Raw genomic sequence first — 12199 nt, 5'->3', positions numbered from 1 at the left:
AAATCACCACGCCGTTCGTCCACGACGGCAGCGCGTTCCTCTTCCTCGGCGGCACCGAGGGGGCCTACGTCTCCTCAAACCCGCCGGGGCGGACCTGGATGCGGGACACCCTCCCCGTCATCGGCCACCAGTCCCTGCGAACGATGTGCCTCCTCGCGTCCCACGATGCGGGTATGAGTCTGAACCGGCTGGCGACCAAGACCTCGCCGTTCGTCACGCCGGCGAATGTGCAGACGCAGACGCTGGATGTGGGCGCGCAGCTTGCCAGCGGCGTGCGGCTCTTCGACGTGCGGCCGGTGGTGTCTGGCGGGGCGTACTTCACAGGACACTACAGCAATACGAAGTCGCCGCTGCGGTGGCAGGGCGCGAACGGGGTGTCGGTGGCGGAGATTGTGGGCCAGGTCAACGCCTTCACGGCCGCGTGTGCGGAGCTCGTGATCTTGGACTTCTCCCACGCGATAGATACGGACGATAGGTACGAGAACTTCACGCAGCGGCAGTGGGACGTGTTATTCGACATGCTCGCGGACCCTGTGACGGGTCTGAAGAACCTGTTCACCGCGCCCGCTGGGACGAGGGATCTGACGAGGTTGTCGATCAACCAGTTCATAGGCTCCGGCAAGGCAGCAGTAGTGTGCCTCATCCAAGCGGACCGGCACATCCGCATTCCCAAGAAATACGACGGCAGGGGGTTCTACATGAAGCACGCCTACTTCCCGGTCCGCCCGTCCGTGGCGTATTCGAACACGGACGACGTGCGGTTCATGATGTACGACCAGCGGCGGAAGCTGGAGCGGTACAAGACGCGGAGGGAGGACCCCGTTGTGGAGACGAGCTGGACTCTGACGCAGGTGACGGGCGCGGAAGCCGCCGGGTTCGGGCCGTCGATTCTGGAGCTTGCGTTCCGGGCGAGGAATCAGTTGTTCCCCAACTTGTGGGGATTTTGTATGGACGACGCGTTTCCGAACTTGATTGCGCTGGATAATGTCGATTCTACGGAGTATCTGGCTTTGGCGATGGCTGTTATGTGGTGGTTCAGTCTAGATGGGAAAGGGAGGAGGGCGGATCATCATCTTTGACGACGACTGAATGCGGATCATACGAGCGGAACAGCAGTTGCGATTCGGAAGGAGTCCTTATCAGGTGCCTTGGACGATATTTCTCGAGCATGTAAACTCACCATTTCTCTCACATATTGTCACTACTGCCCTGTGATAGGTTCTTGTAAGGAGCACTCGTTGATTTAAGGTATTCAACGGTCCTAGTCAACATCGAACCAAGGACTGCGTAAAGTGCCGTTTAGATTTCACGAATGAGATCCCTCAGAGCGAGTCCACATCTTTCCGAGGGCGGAATATCGCCGCACATCTTGAGGGCGGCACAGAGCGGAGACACCAAAACTGCTCACCTTGAAAACACTGGGATTGGCCCCATTTATTGTGGTCTGCTTCGCTGAGTCTCGGTGAAGAAACCTTAATTGGCCAATCAGGTGCGTCTCATTCACAAGCGGTCTCGCTTCCGTCCAAACGGCCCCGTCTTGGACCCTGGATGCAAAGTATGGACTCCCACTGCCTGCAGACATCGAAAGTCTGTCTTGTCAAGCAGTACAGCCTTGATTCGAGTAAGCAAGACATTGCCCAACGCTGAAATCGACCAGTCTGTGTGAGTGATTCTCAACGGCCAGAACCATTGGCAACGTTTTCGAGCACAAAACCCAGAGTCAGAGATAGGCTTTTCTCATGCCCTCCTAGCGGCCGAGATACGCCCATTGCCCCTCCATCTGCCCCGCCATCGGCCAGGCGTCCTGACTCTCCCCCTCGACCGTTGTGCGTCACCGCAGGAGGCGGAATGTCCCAAAATCTTCGCCAACGGCACATCTCTGACGTCGGGAGGACCCAGGGCGCGCACAATTGCCCCAACTGAGCCAAATCATGCCACCATACAGACAAGAGGCATTTGACATTGTGCCCACCGCAAGGGCTGAATCTCGACAGCAATAGTGACATGACCGGGACGCACGTGGAACCGCTGAGAGACCGGAGGCGCCCTTTCAGATACAGTGTGCATTACACCGCATATTGGAGCAAACATTGGAGGAGGAGCGGTGCCTCTCCGCGGAAGTCTTGCCCAAAAGATACTTGGCCACGCAGCCAACTGCCGGCGGGCGTGCCTCCGAACGTGCCCCGGGAGGACTGAGAGAGTGAAAATAAATAAATAAAAAAAATTGAGCAGTTCCCCCTCAAAACTCCATACATCATACACAGAGCGGAAGGAAGGGAAAAAAGCAGAGGCATCTTTTAAATTACATCCTCACACACAACAGCTCAAAACCTCCCAATTATTGCAATCCACTTTTCTCTGCCTACCTTACCCTCTGAGTCACACTCCCAGCTGCTTCTCCCCCTCCAAAAAGGCAGCTTCCTTCCCCTGTGGACGAACATTCATCCTCCCTCCTCGGTCACCGACGGCTCAAGCAGCAGATCCCACCACACACGCATTTCCGCACCCACGGCGAACCGGTTCCGCACGAACGAACGGCCTGGTTAATTGTTTTCGCAAGTCCAATGTAAGCCGTTGCCTGAGTTATGACCTTTCCGATTGGCTTTTGGCCGGAAGCTGTTGGCTCTGCTTGCTTTACCCCGGATTCTCGTCTGTTGCCGCTGTCTGGCGTGCCTGGGGATGCGCGGGACGATGTGCCACTCTCACGATACCCCGCGATGGGACGAAAAACGACGTGCGAGCGGGCAGCGATATCTGCATGTTGCCATTGAACGAATTGACAGCTAATCAACTTGCTGCAGTTTTTAGATACCCCTTTTTCATCTCCAAAATCACATCAAAATGCCTGGTCTCGACCTTCAGCATGAGCCCCTCGCGGCCGACGACGTGAGAAGTGAGTCACCTTTTTTTTTTCTATCGTCGCTCTCGAAATCAGATGGAACCCACTTTACAACGTCACTCCCTTCATCCTTGCCTGTCTCTCTGCCCCACACCAATCACTCTCATCTTCGACATCCCAATCGTTCTCGCGACGATACAAACACCACACCGGACTCAACTCCGCCAACCTGATCTCCAAACCTCACCATCCGCAATGGCTAACACACCACCACCACGACAGTCCTGGGCCAGGACCCCCTCATCCCGCCCGCCCTCCTCTCCTCCGAGATCCCCATGACCGACACGGCCCTGCAGACCGTCGTCCGCGGCCGCAACGAGGCCGCCGACATCATCATGGGCAAGGACGACCGCCTCCTCGTCGTCATCGGCCCTTGCTCCATCCACGACCCCGCCACCGCCCTCGAATACTGCGCCCGCCTCAAGGACGTCTCCGCCCGCCTCGCCGGCGACCTCTGCGTCGTCATGCGCGCCTACCTCGAGAAGCCCCGCACCACCGTCGGCTGGAAGGGCCTCATCAACGACCCGGACATCGATTCCACCTTCAAGATCAACAAGGGCCTGCGCGTCAGCCGCACCCTCTTCCGCGACCTCACCTCCGCCGGCATGCCCATCGCCAGCGAGATGCTCGACACCATCTCCCCGCAGTTCCTCGCCGACTTCATCAGCGTCGGCGCCATTGGCGCCCGCACTACAGAGAGCCAGCTGCACCGCGAGCTCGCCAGCGGTCTGTCCTTCCCCGTCGGCTTCAAGAACGGCACCGACGGCAATCTTGGTGTTGCCATTGATGCTATTGGCGCCGCGGCGGCGAAGCACCATTTCATGGGTGTCACGAAGCAGGGCCTGGCTGCCATCACGCGCACCAAGGGCAACGAGCACGGCTTCGTCATCCTGAGAGGCGGCTCCCACGGCCCCAACTTTGACAAGGAGAACGTGCAGAAGGCCAAGGAGACGTTGACGAAGAAGGGCCAGAAGCAGGCCATCATGATTGACTGCTCCCACGGTATGTCCTCCCTTATCGTTGCACGGATTAAAGACTGGGATACTGACTGCGACAGGCAACTCCAACAAGGACCACCGCAACCAGCCCAAGGTCGCCGCCGTCATCGGCGAGCAGCTCAGGGAAGGCGAAAAGTCCATCATCGGCGTCATGGTCGAGTCCAACATCAACGAGGGCAACCAGAAGGTCCCCGCCGAGGGCCCCGCCGCGCTCAAGAAGGGCGTCTCCATCACCGACGCCTGCATCGACTGGGACTCCACCATTGCCGTGCTCGAGGACCTCGCCTCCGCCGTCCGCGCCCGTCGCGAGGTCAACGCCGGCACGGCCAATGGCAACGAGGAGAGCCACAAGGTCACCCACCTCGAGGAGGAGTAAAGTATGTGAAAAGGGAATTTGTGAGGTAGATGGGGCGAAAATGTGGTCAAGGCAGAAAAAGAACATACCAATGTGCGCATGGCATTTGCATTTCGAGGCTTCAGGAGGGAATAGTTTCAAAAGTCATCTTTTCGAGTTTATGGGTTTTGGTGCATGGGTAAAATGATGCTTGCATCCCCCGGTGGTGTCCGGGACGTAGGAGAATATAGATAGCTTTGCTCAACATGGCTTGCATTTTCTCCATTTACTCGACTTTGCGTCATGTACGATACCGTGACCGAAAATGCCTGATGCCCGTAACCGTACCCCGACCGCATGACCGCGGTCCCGTTCCCATCCATAACGCCAGATCCAAATCCGTGCAAAATCAATTCGTCGCCGGCTGCAGAGGACTGTAGTCGCCCCGGCCCCTCCCCGTCTGCGCCGCCTCAGCCTGCCTCTTGCCCTCCCGCAGCTCCTGCGCCCGCTTGAACGCCGCCCAGCCCAGCAGCCCCGTGGTGCCGAGGAGGAACCCCCAGACAATCACCTTGTCCTTGTTGCTGTCGCGCTGGAAGCACATCGTCTGCACGTTCTCCTCCGTCGCGTCGCGGCAGAAGTCGATGCCCCGCGAGAGGCAAAAGGCCTTGGTGCACTGCGAGCAGGACGAGGAGGCGGCGCGCTTGGAGTCGCGGTGGAGGTCTGATGGGGGAAGGTCTCGCGGAGGGTTGGCGGCCGTGTTGTCATCGCTGTGCTGGGGGCCTAGGGCGACGATTGTGCTGTTCTTGAAGCAGGTGCATTTGCAGAATGTTGGTGCTGCTTGAGGGGTGTTAGTAGGCATTGCGCAGAGGCGGAACGCGGGAGAATGTACAGTTTGCGCTGACTAGAGCGACAAGCCCGCAGAGGAGCAGAAGTATGAGTGATAATCGGTTCATTTTGGCGGGGTTCTGGTCGCGATGCCGCCTGCGTCGCAAAGCAGTCGGAGATTGAGGTTGTCGTCGTCAAGGGTTGAGGCTGATGCTGGTCGCTGACTAGTGCACAAGCCACACACTGCCCGCCAACAACCCCCCGTGGCACACCCAACTGTGGCTGGAGCTCTAGCACTCTGATTCGCCAGTCCGATCCAGCAAAAAAGTTCAATTGCGAGCTCCCTCTATCTCGATCGTCGTGCTGCCACTCGGGAGACCTCCAATTGCTCAACGCCGCACCCATAGCACAAATCGCCACGATGCGCAGGGCAACGCGCTTCGGTCAGCCTCTGCTGACCGCTGCATCAGCACCGCAATGTACATGCGCCCCCGCTACACTCCCCATCGCTGCCCGCCGAGCGCTCTCGACGACGTCCACGCTCCAGGCGAACGCCGTCCGCGACCGCGTTCGCAAGGCCCTGTGGAAGGGCGGCGACGCCCCTGGCCCCGAGGATCCCTACGCCGTTGAGGATTCCCAGCTGTCGAAACAGGAGCAGATCGAGGCCGACATCGCCGAGGCCAATGCTCAGTTGGCCGAGTTCGAGGCCCAGTCCAAGGCCCAGTCCAAGGCCCAGCCCAAGAACAGAGTCATCCGGACTCCTCGGCCGCGCAAGTTCCTGAAGCGTCGCCCAAACAGCAAGCTCCGAACGAGTTTTAAATTGACGACGGCACCGACAGAGAGGGAGCTTGAGGACATGAAGGAATACGAACCCGCTATGGAGGGCGGCGGCCTGGAGACGGTTGGAGGCATGGAAGGGTGGTGGGAGAGGAACGGCCGCTGGGGCAAGGAGAGCCAGCTGCCTTCCTTGGCGCGGAAAAAGGTCATCAAGAACAAGGACATCTGCGAGGTGTTTGCCAGGGTGGCCATCACCGAGGCGCTCATCGTGGCGCGCGTGGACCCGGCGTCGGCGGCGGGCAAGTGGAACCAGTTGACGGCCAAGGACATGAGGCGGGCGTTTGCGTTTGGCATCAAAGTATCCGAGGACGGCACTGGAGTTATCCTCGGAGGAGAGAGAAACCAACAGTCTGTGCCGATGAAGCTGCATAAACCGCAAGAAGTAGTCGAGCCGAAGGTGAACGTTTCTCCCGAGGAGGCCAAGAAGCTGGTAAAGTCCTGGGACAGTGAATGGAAGAAGGTCTCTCTGCGGGACGCCGTCGTCAATTTTGCAGTAAGTTCTGCCCCGTTCTCAACAGCTCGTCGCAGAAATGCCTGACCGTCTTTAGTTCAACAAGCGCTTCAACCAACTGACGGGCCACTCCACCCACGACGGCAAGCTGGTGCAGCTAAAGACCGTCGGCAACTTCCTCGAGGATATCGCCAAGCCTCCCAAGCCCGTTAACGTCAAGGTCGCCGAAGCGGTCCAGCAAGAGGGCAGCCTGCCGGCTCTGGCCAACGTCGCGCTGCACGAGCGCCGCGTCACGCCGATCGACAAGGAGACGGCGGTTGGTCGGTGGAAGGTCATCACGAAGGAGCTCGAGAAGAGATCGCTGCCGGTCACCGGCCACGAGCATCTCCCCAAGCCGGTCCAGAGGAAATGGATCCTGGGCCAGACGTAGGGGGCGGTTGGATGTGGTATCCTGGGATGACGATACGAAAAATAAGGGAAACACAACGGAGAGGAATGTGTCTGGCATAGACCCTTGTACAGATAATGTACTCTTTGTAACATATGGAACATCATCGATTCTTGCTCTAGGTCTGCTATGATGGTCTTTGCTGTGGCATGTTGACTGGCGATTGTTGTGGCAGCTTGTGGGCATCAAAATGCATTGAGTAAGGCCCCTCGACCTTGATTAGATGCCTGATCTTCCCGGCAGGTGCTCTCTTGCCTCACAGCACCATCGATGACCACTGTTGCCCTGGACATAGGTAACTGGGACGCACAACAAAGGCACCTGCCAAATCGACGCCGCTCCTTCTATTTCTTCCACCTTCCAACTCCCGAGGCGAGCACCTTGTGTTTCGTCTCTCGATCGAGTCCTTGTGAGGTACCTCACTCATTCCTCCTTCATCCTTCCTCTCGCCGTCCCTACTTTCTACCCCGGCGGGTGGCCGCGCAGTTTTGTTTCTTTCATCTCCTCCGCATCCTCCTCCTTCCCCGCGTCGTGGTTATCGTCATTGTCGTCATCGCCCTCTCCCTTAAGATGCCAACCTCGCCGCCGTACCTGCGCGGCTACCCGGCCGAGCAAAGACGTGACGCCTGGCTACAGTGGGCATTTGAAAACATTAGCCCAGTCTTTGAGCGCTTCCCCGGAGAACGCGCTTACGTCGTTTTCCAGTTGGAAAATCTCGAGTGGATAGGAAACTGCGGCCTTCCTCCCGCCAACAGCGACTCGGACGCCTGGTGTCGCCTCAAGCAAACCTGGGGTCCCTCAGAGCCGCCTCCCAAGGGAACCATTCCCTCAGTGGCTGACTGCGAGGTCGTGCGTCTTTTGAACAAGGGCTACGTTCACGAGTACATCGAGCTGAACCTGAGGAAGCACGGCTGGGATCCCTACAAGTGCTGCGATCCCTCTGTCAAAGTCGAGCAGAAGAGACTCAACGCTCCTTCCCCGGCGAAACCTTCTTCCTCGGCGGCGGCGACTCCTGCTTCGACTGGTGTTCGTTCGTCTGCGGCGGCTTCTTCCTCCACGACAGCTTCTTCCTCCACGACAGCTCCTGCCTCGAAGACAGCTCCTTCCTCGAAGACAACAGGAACTGGGGTTCCTACCAGTGGAGCGACACCCGGCGAATTACGTGATCGCTTGATATCTGCCATGTCTTCGCCCTCCCGAGGTGCTTGGGCACCTGGACGTGGGGCTTCCTCATCTGTTCGAGGCACCTCATCGCCAGTTCAAAGCATTGATTCACCCGGACGCGCATCCCCTTCACCCATTCGTGGCGGTTCCCCATCAGGCCGCGGTGGAAGAGGTCCTGGTACCAGCGGACGGGCTTTCTTCATGTCTGGACGTGGCGGCCTGTCACCAAGACCGTCTCGGCCTACGGAGACTACTCCGTCTACGCCAGTGTTGCCGAAGCCATCAACTTCTTCCCCTTTCACCCCCCCGACAAGACCGATCGTTAAAGAGGAAGGCATTGCTCGGCGCACGCCTCCTCCCGCTGTGCCAGTGAACCGGAACGCTGGTATTGGATCCACTAGATCTAAGAAGCCTGCCCAGACAGCCCCAAAGGTTCACACGTGGACACCCACGTTTGGATCGGTGCCAGCTTCTTCCCAAGCAGCACAAACCAACTCGACCAAGTCGACGACAACTCCTGCAACCGGCTAGAAGCCGTCTGGAAGCACGTTCGGCGGAGAGAAGGACTTTGGTGGACAGGGTTGTCTCTTCGGGCAGCCCGAAACCCCAAGCCTGAATAAATCAACAGCCTTCAACACGTCTGTCTCTGAATGGGGGGTTTCTGGAATTCAGAATGCTAGAGGAGGCTCCGCCGAGAATCAAACGAAGCATGATGCCTCTCCTGGACGTCAAACCGGCAACCCAATGGTCGGGAAACACAACACTCCGCCTCGAGGGGTACCTTCGTCTTCCAAGCCTGTTGTCAGCAGCGGGATTCCCGTCGATGGCAGCAAAGGTAGTGTTGGCGCCCGTGTCATCACGAACCCACCGCGTGCAGATAATCCGTCCAATGCTGTCCAGGATCCTGCCCCATCATGCGATGAGCTGGGAGGAGACTCATTTGGAAGACATCCCCGCGGTGTTCCTCTGGCAAACGACTCGACTCCGCAGAATGTGAAACGGAACCTCCAGCCTCATAACAGCCAGTCGCGGCCGGTGGCCGAGAAGGATAGTAAGACACAGTCTCCAGCCAGCGCGAATCTTCAAGCAACAGTCACACCGAAGGAAGAGCACCTTCATGCGAATGATGATCTACACAAGAACAATATCGAGAGAATGTCGGCCAAACTTTTCAAGAGTTCTCGCCCAACTCTGCATGCTTACCTCCGTGACGAGATTGAGGCCATGTCGAAAACCGTTGTGGGCAACATGAGAAAGCGCACTGTTGAGGTGCTCGGCCGTCAATCAAACTCTCATCTCGGATTCGCTACTCTTCGAGACGTCGAAGACCTTACGCTCGTAATGATGGAAGCTGAGATAAACTCGGTGAGGAAAGCTGCCTTGGAACAGATTGACAAGCTCAACAAGCAGGGCTCAGATGTCCCGATCAAGCGCGAAGCTAGCGAGTTCGAGGAAGAAGGAGTCGCTGAACATGCTCGAGAAGCCAAGCGCCAGCGCACCTCCAACAGTGCCAACTCGCAGGATTGTGTTCAGTCATGAAAGAGCCTGGGGTTCAGCGGTGGGCAGAGATACAGGGACTTGCACCATGACAGTCAGTTATGTATGATACTTGAGAGCTTCGAGACGAAAATTAGGGTATGGAATTGCAACGTCAGCCATGTTAGCAACCGCAACAGCACGCTGGTTGCTTACATAGTCTACAGAAAATGGAGGGATGTTATCAGATTTTTAGTTCTTACATTTATGTGATGTTTGTCAACAACCGTCACTAACGTTCAGCGCAAGGCCTTCCACCTACTTGCAAACCTTTTCGGCCTCCAATGCGGGTATCCGTAACAAAGGTGCGGAACGAGACCATATATGGCCCAGCACTGTTGATATCAAGGCTTGAGACAATGGTCCCCAACTCGCTTCTACAGCTCAGGGGACGACCAGCTGAGTAGGCCGTCACCGACCCTGCGCGACGCTATCTCTCGCACCTAGATGGCCGTCTATTCTTGTCGCCGACGGGATAATCTACGCGCGACGGTCCTCCTTGTGGGTCCATATGACCGAAACGTGCCGGCACCGCCGGCTGGGCTTTGCAACGCCTGTTTCGGCCGGCTGTGGCTGGTCAGCAATTGATTAGCCAAGACCTGGGAACAACTAAATATAATGAACGGTAAAGCGAGAATGGGCAGAATTAAGGTCCGCGTTTAAGTGATCTGGAGTACTCCGTCAACGCGAGTACAGATGAACACCGTCGCGGAGCGAGTACAATTGGTCGGCGATCTCAATGTCCACAATTTAAAAGAGCTTGTCCTGAGTCAGTGGCACATAGCATGATAGCATGCGATTATATCGCCGCCGAGTTGTACAACTCCCTTGGAATATCTATAAAGCAAGTCTTCTCTTTTTGTGTTCCTGGTGTTGGTTTCCGCAGTCGATTACCACAAGTCAACCGTTCCAACAAACAGTCAAGATGCGCTACTTCTTCGCCCTTGCTACCCTCATCACCGCCGCTCTGGCGGTTGCCATCTCTGAGCCCCAGGGCAAGTGCAACCCCGACTTCAACTGCTGCACTTTCTCCGAGTCGGCGTGCAGCGAGCGCCTCCAGGCGTGCACCAGGACTTGCAACGTAAGTTCAATTCTCTACTCGACGACGTGAACTCCCCAGAGACTGACTGTGACCAACGCAGGGCGTGACCACCAAGGGCATTTGCAACGACCTGGGCGCCGGCTCTCTTACCTGTGATGCCGCTTAGATTCAAGTCATTGGTCCGGTGTTGGTGGAGTTGTGAGATCTTCAGCATTAAGCGTACATATGGGAGGGTTTTTGCATCAGCGGCATCATAGCATGAAATGAAATACCGTAAAATCAAACTTTCATTTCTTGATAAATTCAGCGAGTGAAAGCAGAACTACTTCTTGATGGTTCAAGTTAAACCCAACCCAGAGAATCGAAAGCCCCAGAACCCACCACAACGCCCGTTCAACACATGATGTTGTTGATCGCAGCCATCAGCAGCTGCACCCGCACTTCTCACAATTCCCCTGCCCGCAAGCCGCGTTCTTCACAGGCTCACACTCCCCTTTACCCTTGCACTTCCTCCAGTCGCCGAACCCGTCGCCCCACGCGGTCCAGCACCAGTGGCCCTTCTCGGGGTTGCACTTCTCCCAGCAGTAGCCGTCGGTGCAGCCATAGTTGTCGCCCCACCAGCAGTCGCGCGCGAAGACCGTGGCGTCCGTGGCATCCGCGGCGGTGTCGCGCGGGCTGACGAGGGATAGCGGGTGTTCCTTGCACTTGCGGATATCGGCGGGGCTGATGCCGGCTTGGGTGGCGGCGTCGGTGGAGGACATGACGCCGAGGGGGCCGCATTCTTCGGCGGCGGTTGGGGCGGGGCCGGCGGAGGTGAGGGAGAGGCGGGCGGCGAGGGTTAGGAGGGTGGTGGTGGTGAGCTTCATTTTGCGGTTATGGATACTCGGCGTTGCTCTTCGGTTAGAGACGGCTTTCCTTTGAGAAGGAGTCGAGATATTGTCGAGATTGATTGAGATTGGCTTCTGTTGAAGGTGTATTCTGCTTGTGGCTCCATTCACCCTTTTGCAGGAAGATCAACTGGGCCTTTATAGATAGATCTTTGGTCTTATCCAGCATGCAGCTTTTCTTTTCCTTTCTGCTGCAAGGTAATTCACAAGTTCTTCATCGAACGAACGCCGAGTCTATGGATCGTCTCTAGCAGTCTGCATCCCGAGTTGAATAGCCTACTGAAGTGAAGGCGTGGCACGTCGTAGTCGGACAGATGTTGTGGCTGGTTAAACCAGGCTCTGGGTCTTGGGGGAAGAGTTCTCCATCCGGGCGATATCTCTGGCTAACGGGGCAGAACATGTGTTATTCCTACCTCTTCTATGTCTACTTGTGGCTAGGTATGTAAAAGCCAGTAAGGGTTCTCTTTGGTCTGTGCATGTCTGCTGTTTGCCGGGAGCAACCGATGACAACATGCCCCTTGCGGATGACAACATTGCTCGTGGGACTTGAATCAACAACTCCCTAACCTTTTCGCATCAGCACGTGGAACAATCGCCAACGGCTCGCATGCCAGGCTTACTTGACAAATCTTTCGGTGTGCCTTCATCCATACATCTCTAGCCAACCCTGTCCAACGTTGTCAAAGTTGCGGTGAACCTACCATGTATTCCTTGCGGAATGCTCCTCAGAGCTTTCATCTAGGACGGGACGCAGCTGCATAGCAGACCGCGACATCTA

General features: G+C 57.0%; 7 protein-coding genes across 7 annotated transcripts; 5 read left to right on the top strand and 2 right to left on the bottom strand.

Annotated features, from left to right (window-relative positions):
* Nucleotides 1-98: 98 nt before the first annotated feature.
* Nucleotides 99-1079, top strand: CGCA056_v014058 (uncharacterized protein; the record flags this gene model as incomplete). Its single annotated transcript, XM_037329300.1, has 1 exon — nucleotides 99-1079. The coding sequence occupies one exon, from the start codon at nucleotides 99-101 to the stop codon at nucleotides 1077-1079; it is 981 nt and encodes a 326-aa protein (XP_037171564.1).
* A 1762-nt stretch (nucleotides 1080-2841) lies between these two features.
* Nucleotides 2842-4273, top strand: ARO4 (Phospho-2-dehydro-3-deoxyheptonate aldolase, tyrosine-inhibited; the record flags this gene model as incomplete). The annotated part of the gene is made up of 3 exons (XM_037329299.1): nucleotides 2842-2893; nucleotides 3122-3901; nucleotides 3957-4273. 3 exons carry the CDS (start codon nucleotides 2842-2844, stop codon nucleotides 4271-4273), a joined length of 1149 nt encoding a protein of 382 aa, XP_037171558.1.
* Nucleotides 4274-4640: 367 nt separating this feature from the next.
* Nucleotides 4641-5184, bottom strand: CGCA056_v014056 (uncharacterized protein; the record flags this gene model as incomplete). The annotated part of the gene is made up of 2 exons (XM_037329298.1): nucleotides 4641-5065; nucleotides 5121-5184. The coding sequence occupies 2 exons, from the start codon at nucleotides 5182-5184 to the stop codon at nucleotides 4641-4643; spliced, it is 489 nt and encodes a 162-aa protein (XP_037172234.1).
* A 293-nt stretch (nucleotides 5185-5477) lies between these two features.
* Nucleotides 5478-6774, top strand: CGCA056_v014055 (uncharacterized protein; the record flags this gene model as incomplete). The annotated part of the gene is made up of 2 exons (XM_037329297.1): nucleotides 5478-6386; nucleotides 6442-6774. The coding sequence occupies 2 exons, from the start codon at nucleotides 5478-5480 to the stop codon at nucleotides 6772-6774; spliced, it is 1242 nt and encodes a 413-aa protein (XP_037171556.1).
* A 588-nt stretch (nucleotides 6775-7362) lies between these two features.
* On the top strand, nucleotides 7363-9495 carry CGCA056_v014054 (uncharacterized protein; the record flags this gene model as incomplete). The annotated part of the gene is made up of 2 exons (XM_037329296.1): nucleotides 7363-7818; nucleotides 8488-9495. 2 exons carry the CDS (start codon nucleotides 7363-7365, stop codon nucleotides 9493-9495), a joined length of 1464 nt encoding a protein of 487 aa, XP_037171557.1.
* A 922-nt stretch (nucleotides 9496-10417) lies between these two features.
* On the top strand, nucleotides 10418-10700 carry CGCA056_v014053 (uncharacterized protein; the record flags this gene model as incomplete). Its single annotated transcript, XM_037329295.1, has 2 exons — nucleotides 10418-10573; nucleotides 10635-10700. 2 exons carry the CDS (start codon nucleotides 10418-10420, stop codon nucleotides 10698-10700), a joined length of 222 nt encoding a protein of 73 aa, XP_037171561.1.
* A 256-nt stretch (nucleotides 10701-10956) lies between these two features.
* On the bottom strand, nucleotides 10957-11400 carry CGCA056_v014052 (uncharacterized protein; the record flags this gene model as incomplete). The annotated part of the gene is made up of 1 exon (XM_037329294.1): nucleotides 10957-11400. One exon carries the CDS (start codon nucleotides 11398-11400, stop codon nucleotides 10957-10959), a length of 444 nt encoding a protein of 147 aa, XP_037172236.1.
* Between the last annotated feature and the right edge of the window lie 799 nt (nucleotides 11401-12199).

This window comes from Colletotrichum aenigma, assembly GCF_013390185.1.
Source record: "Colletotrichum aenigma strain Cg56 chromosome Unknown KSG_Cg56_contig10, whole genome shotgun sequence".
Lineage (NCBI taxonomy): Eukaryota > Fungi > Ascomycota > Sordariomycetes > Glomerellales > Glomerellaceae > Colletotrichum > Colletotrichum aenigma.
The sequence above is the reverse complement of the archived record's forward strand: the minus strand, read 5'-3'. Positions and strand labels throughout refer to the sequence as shown.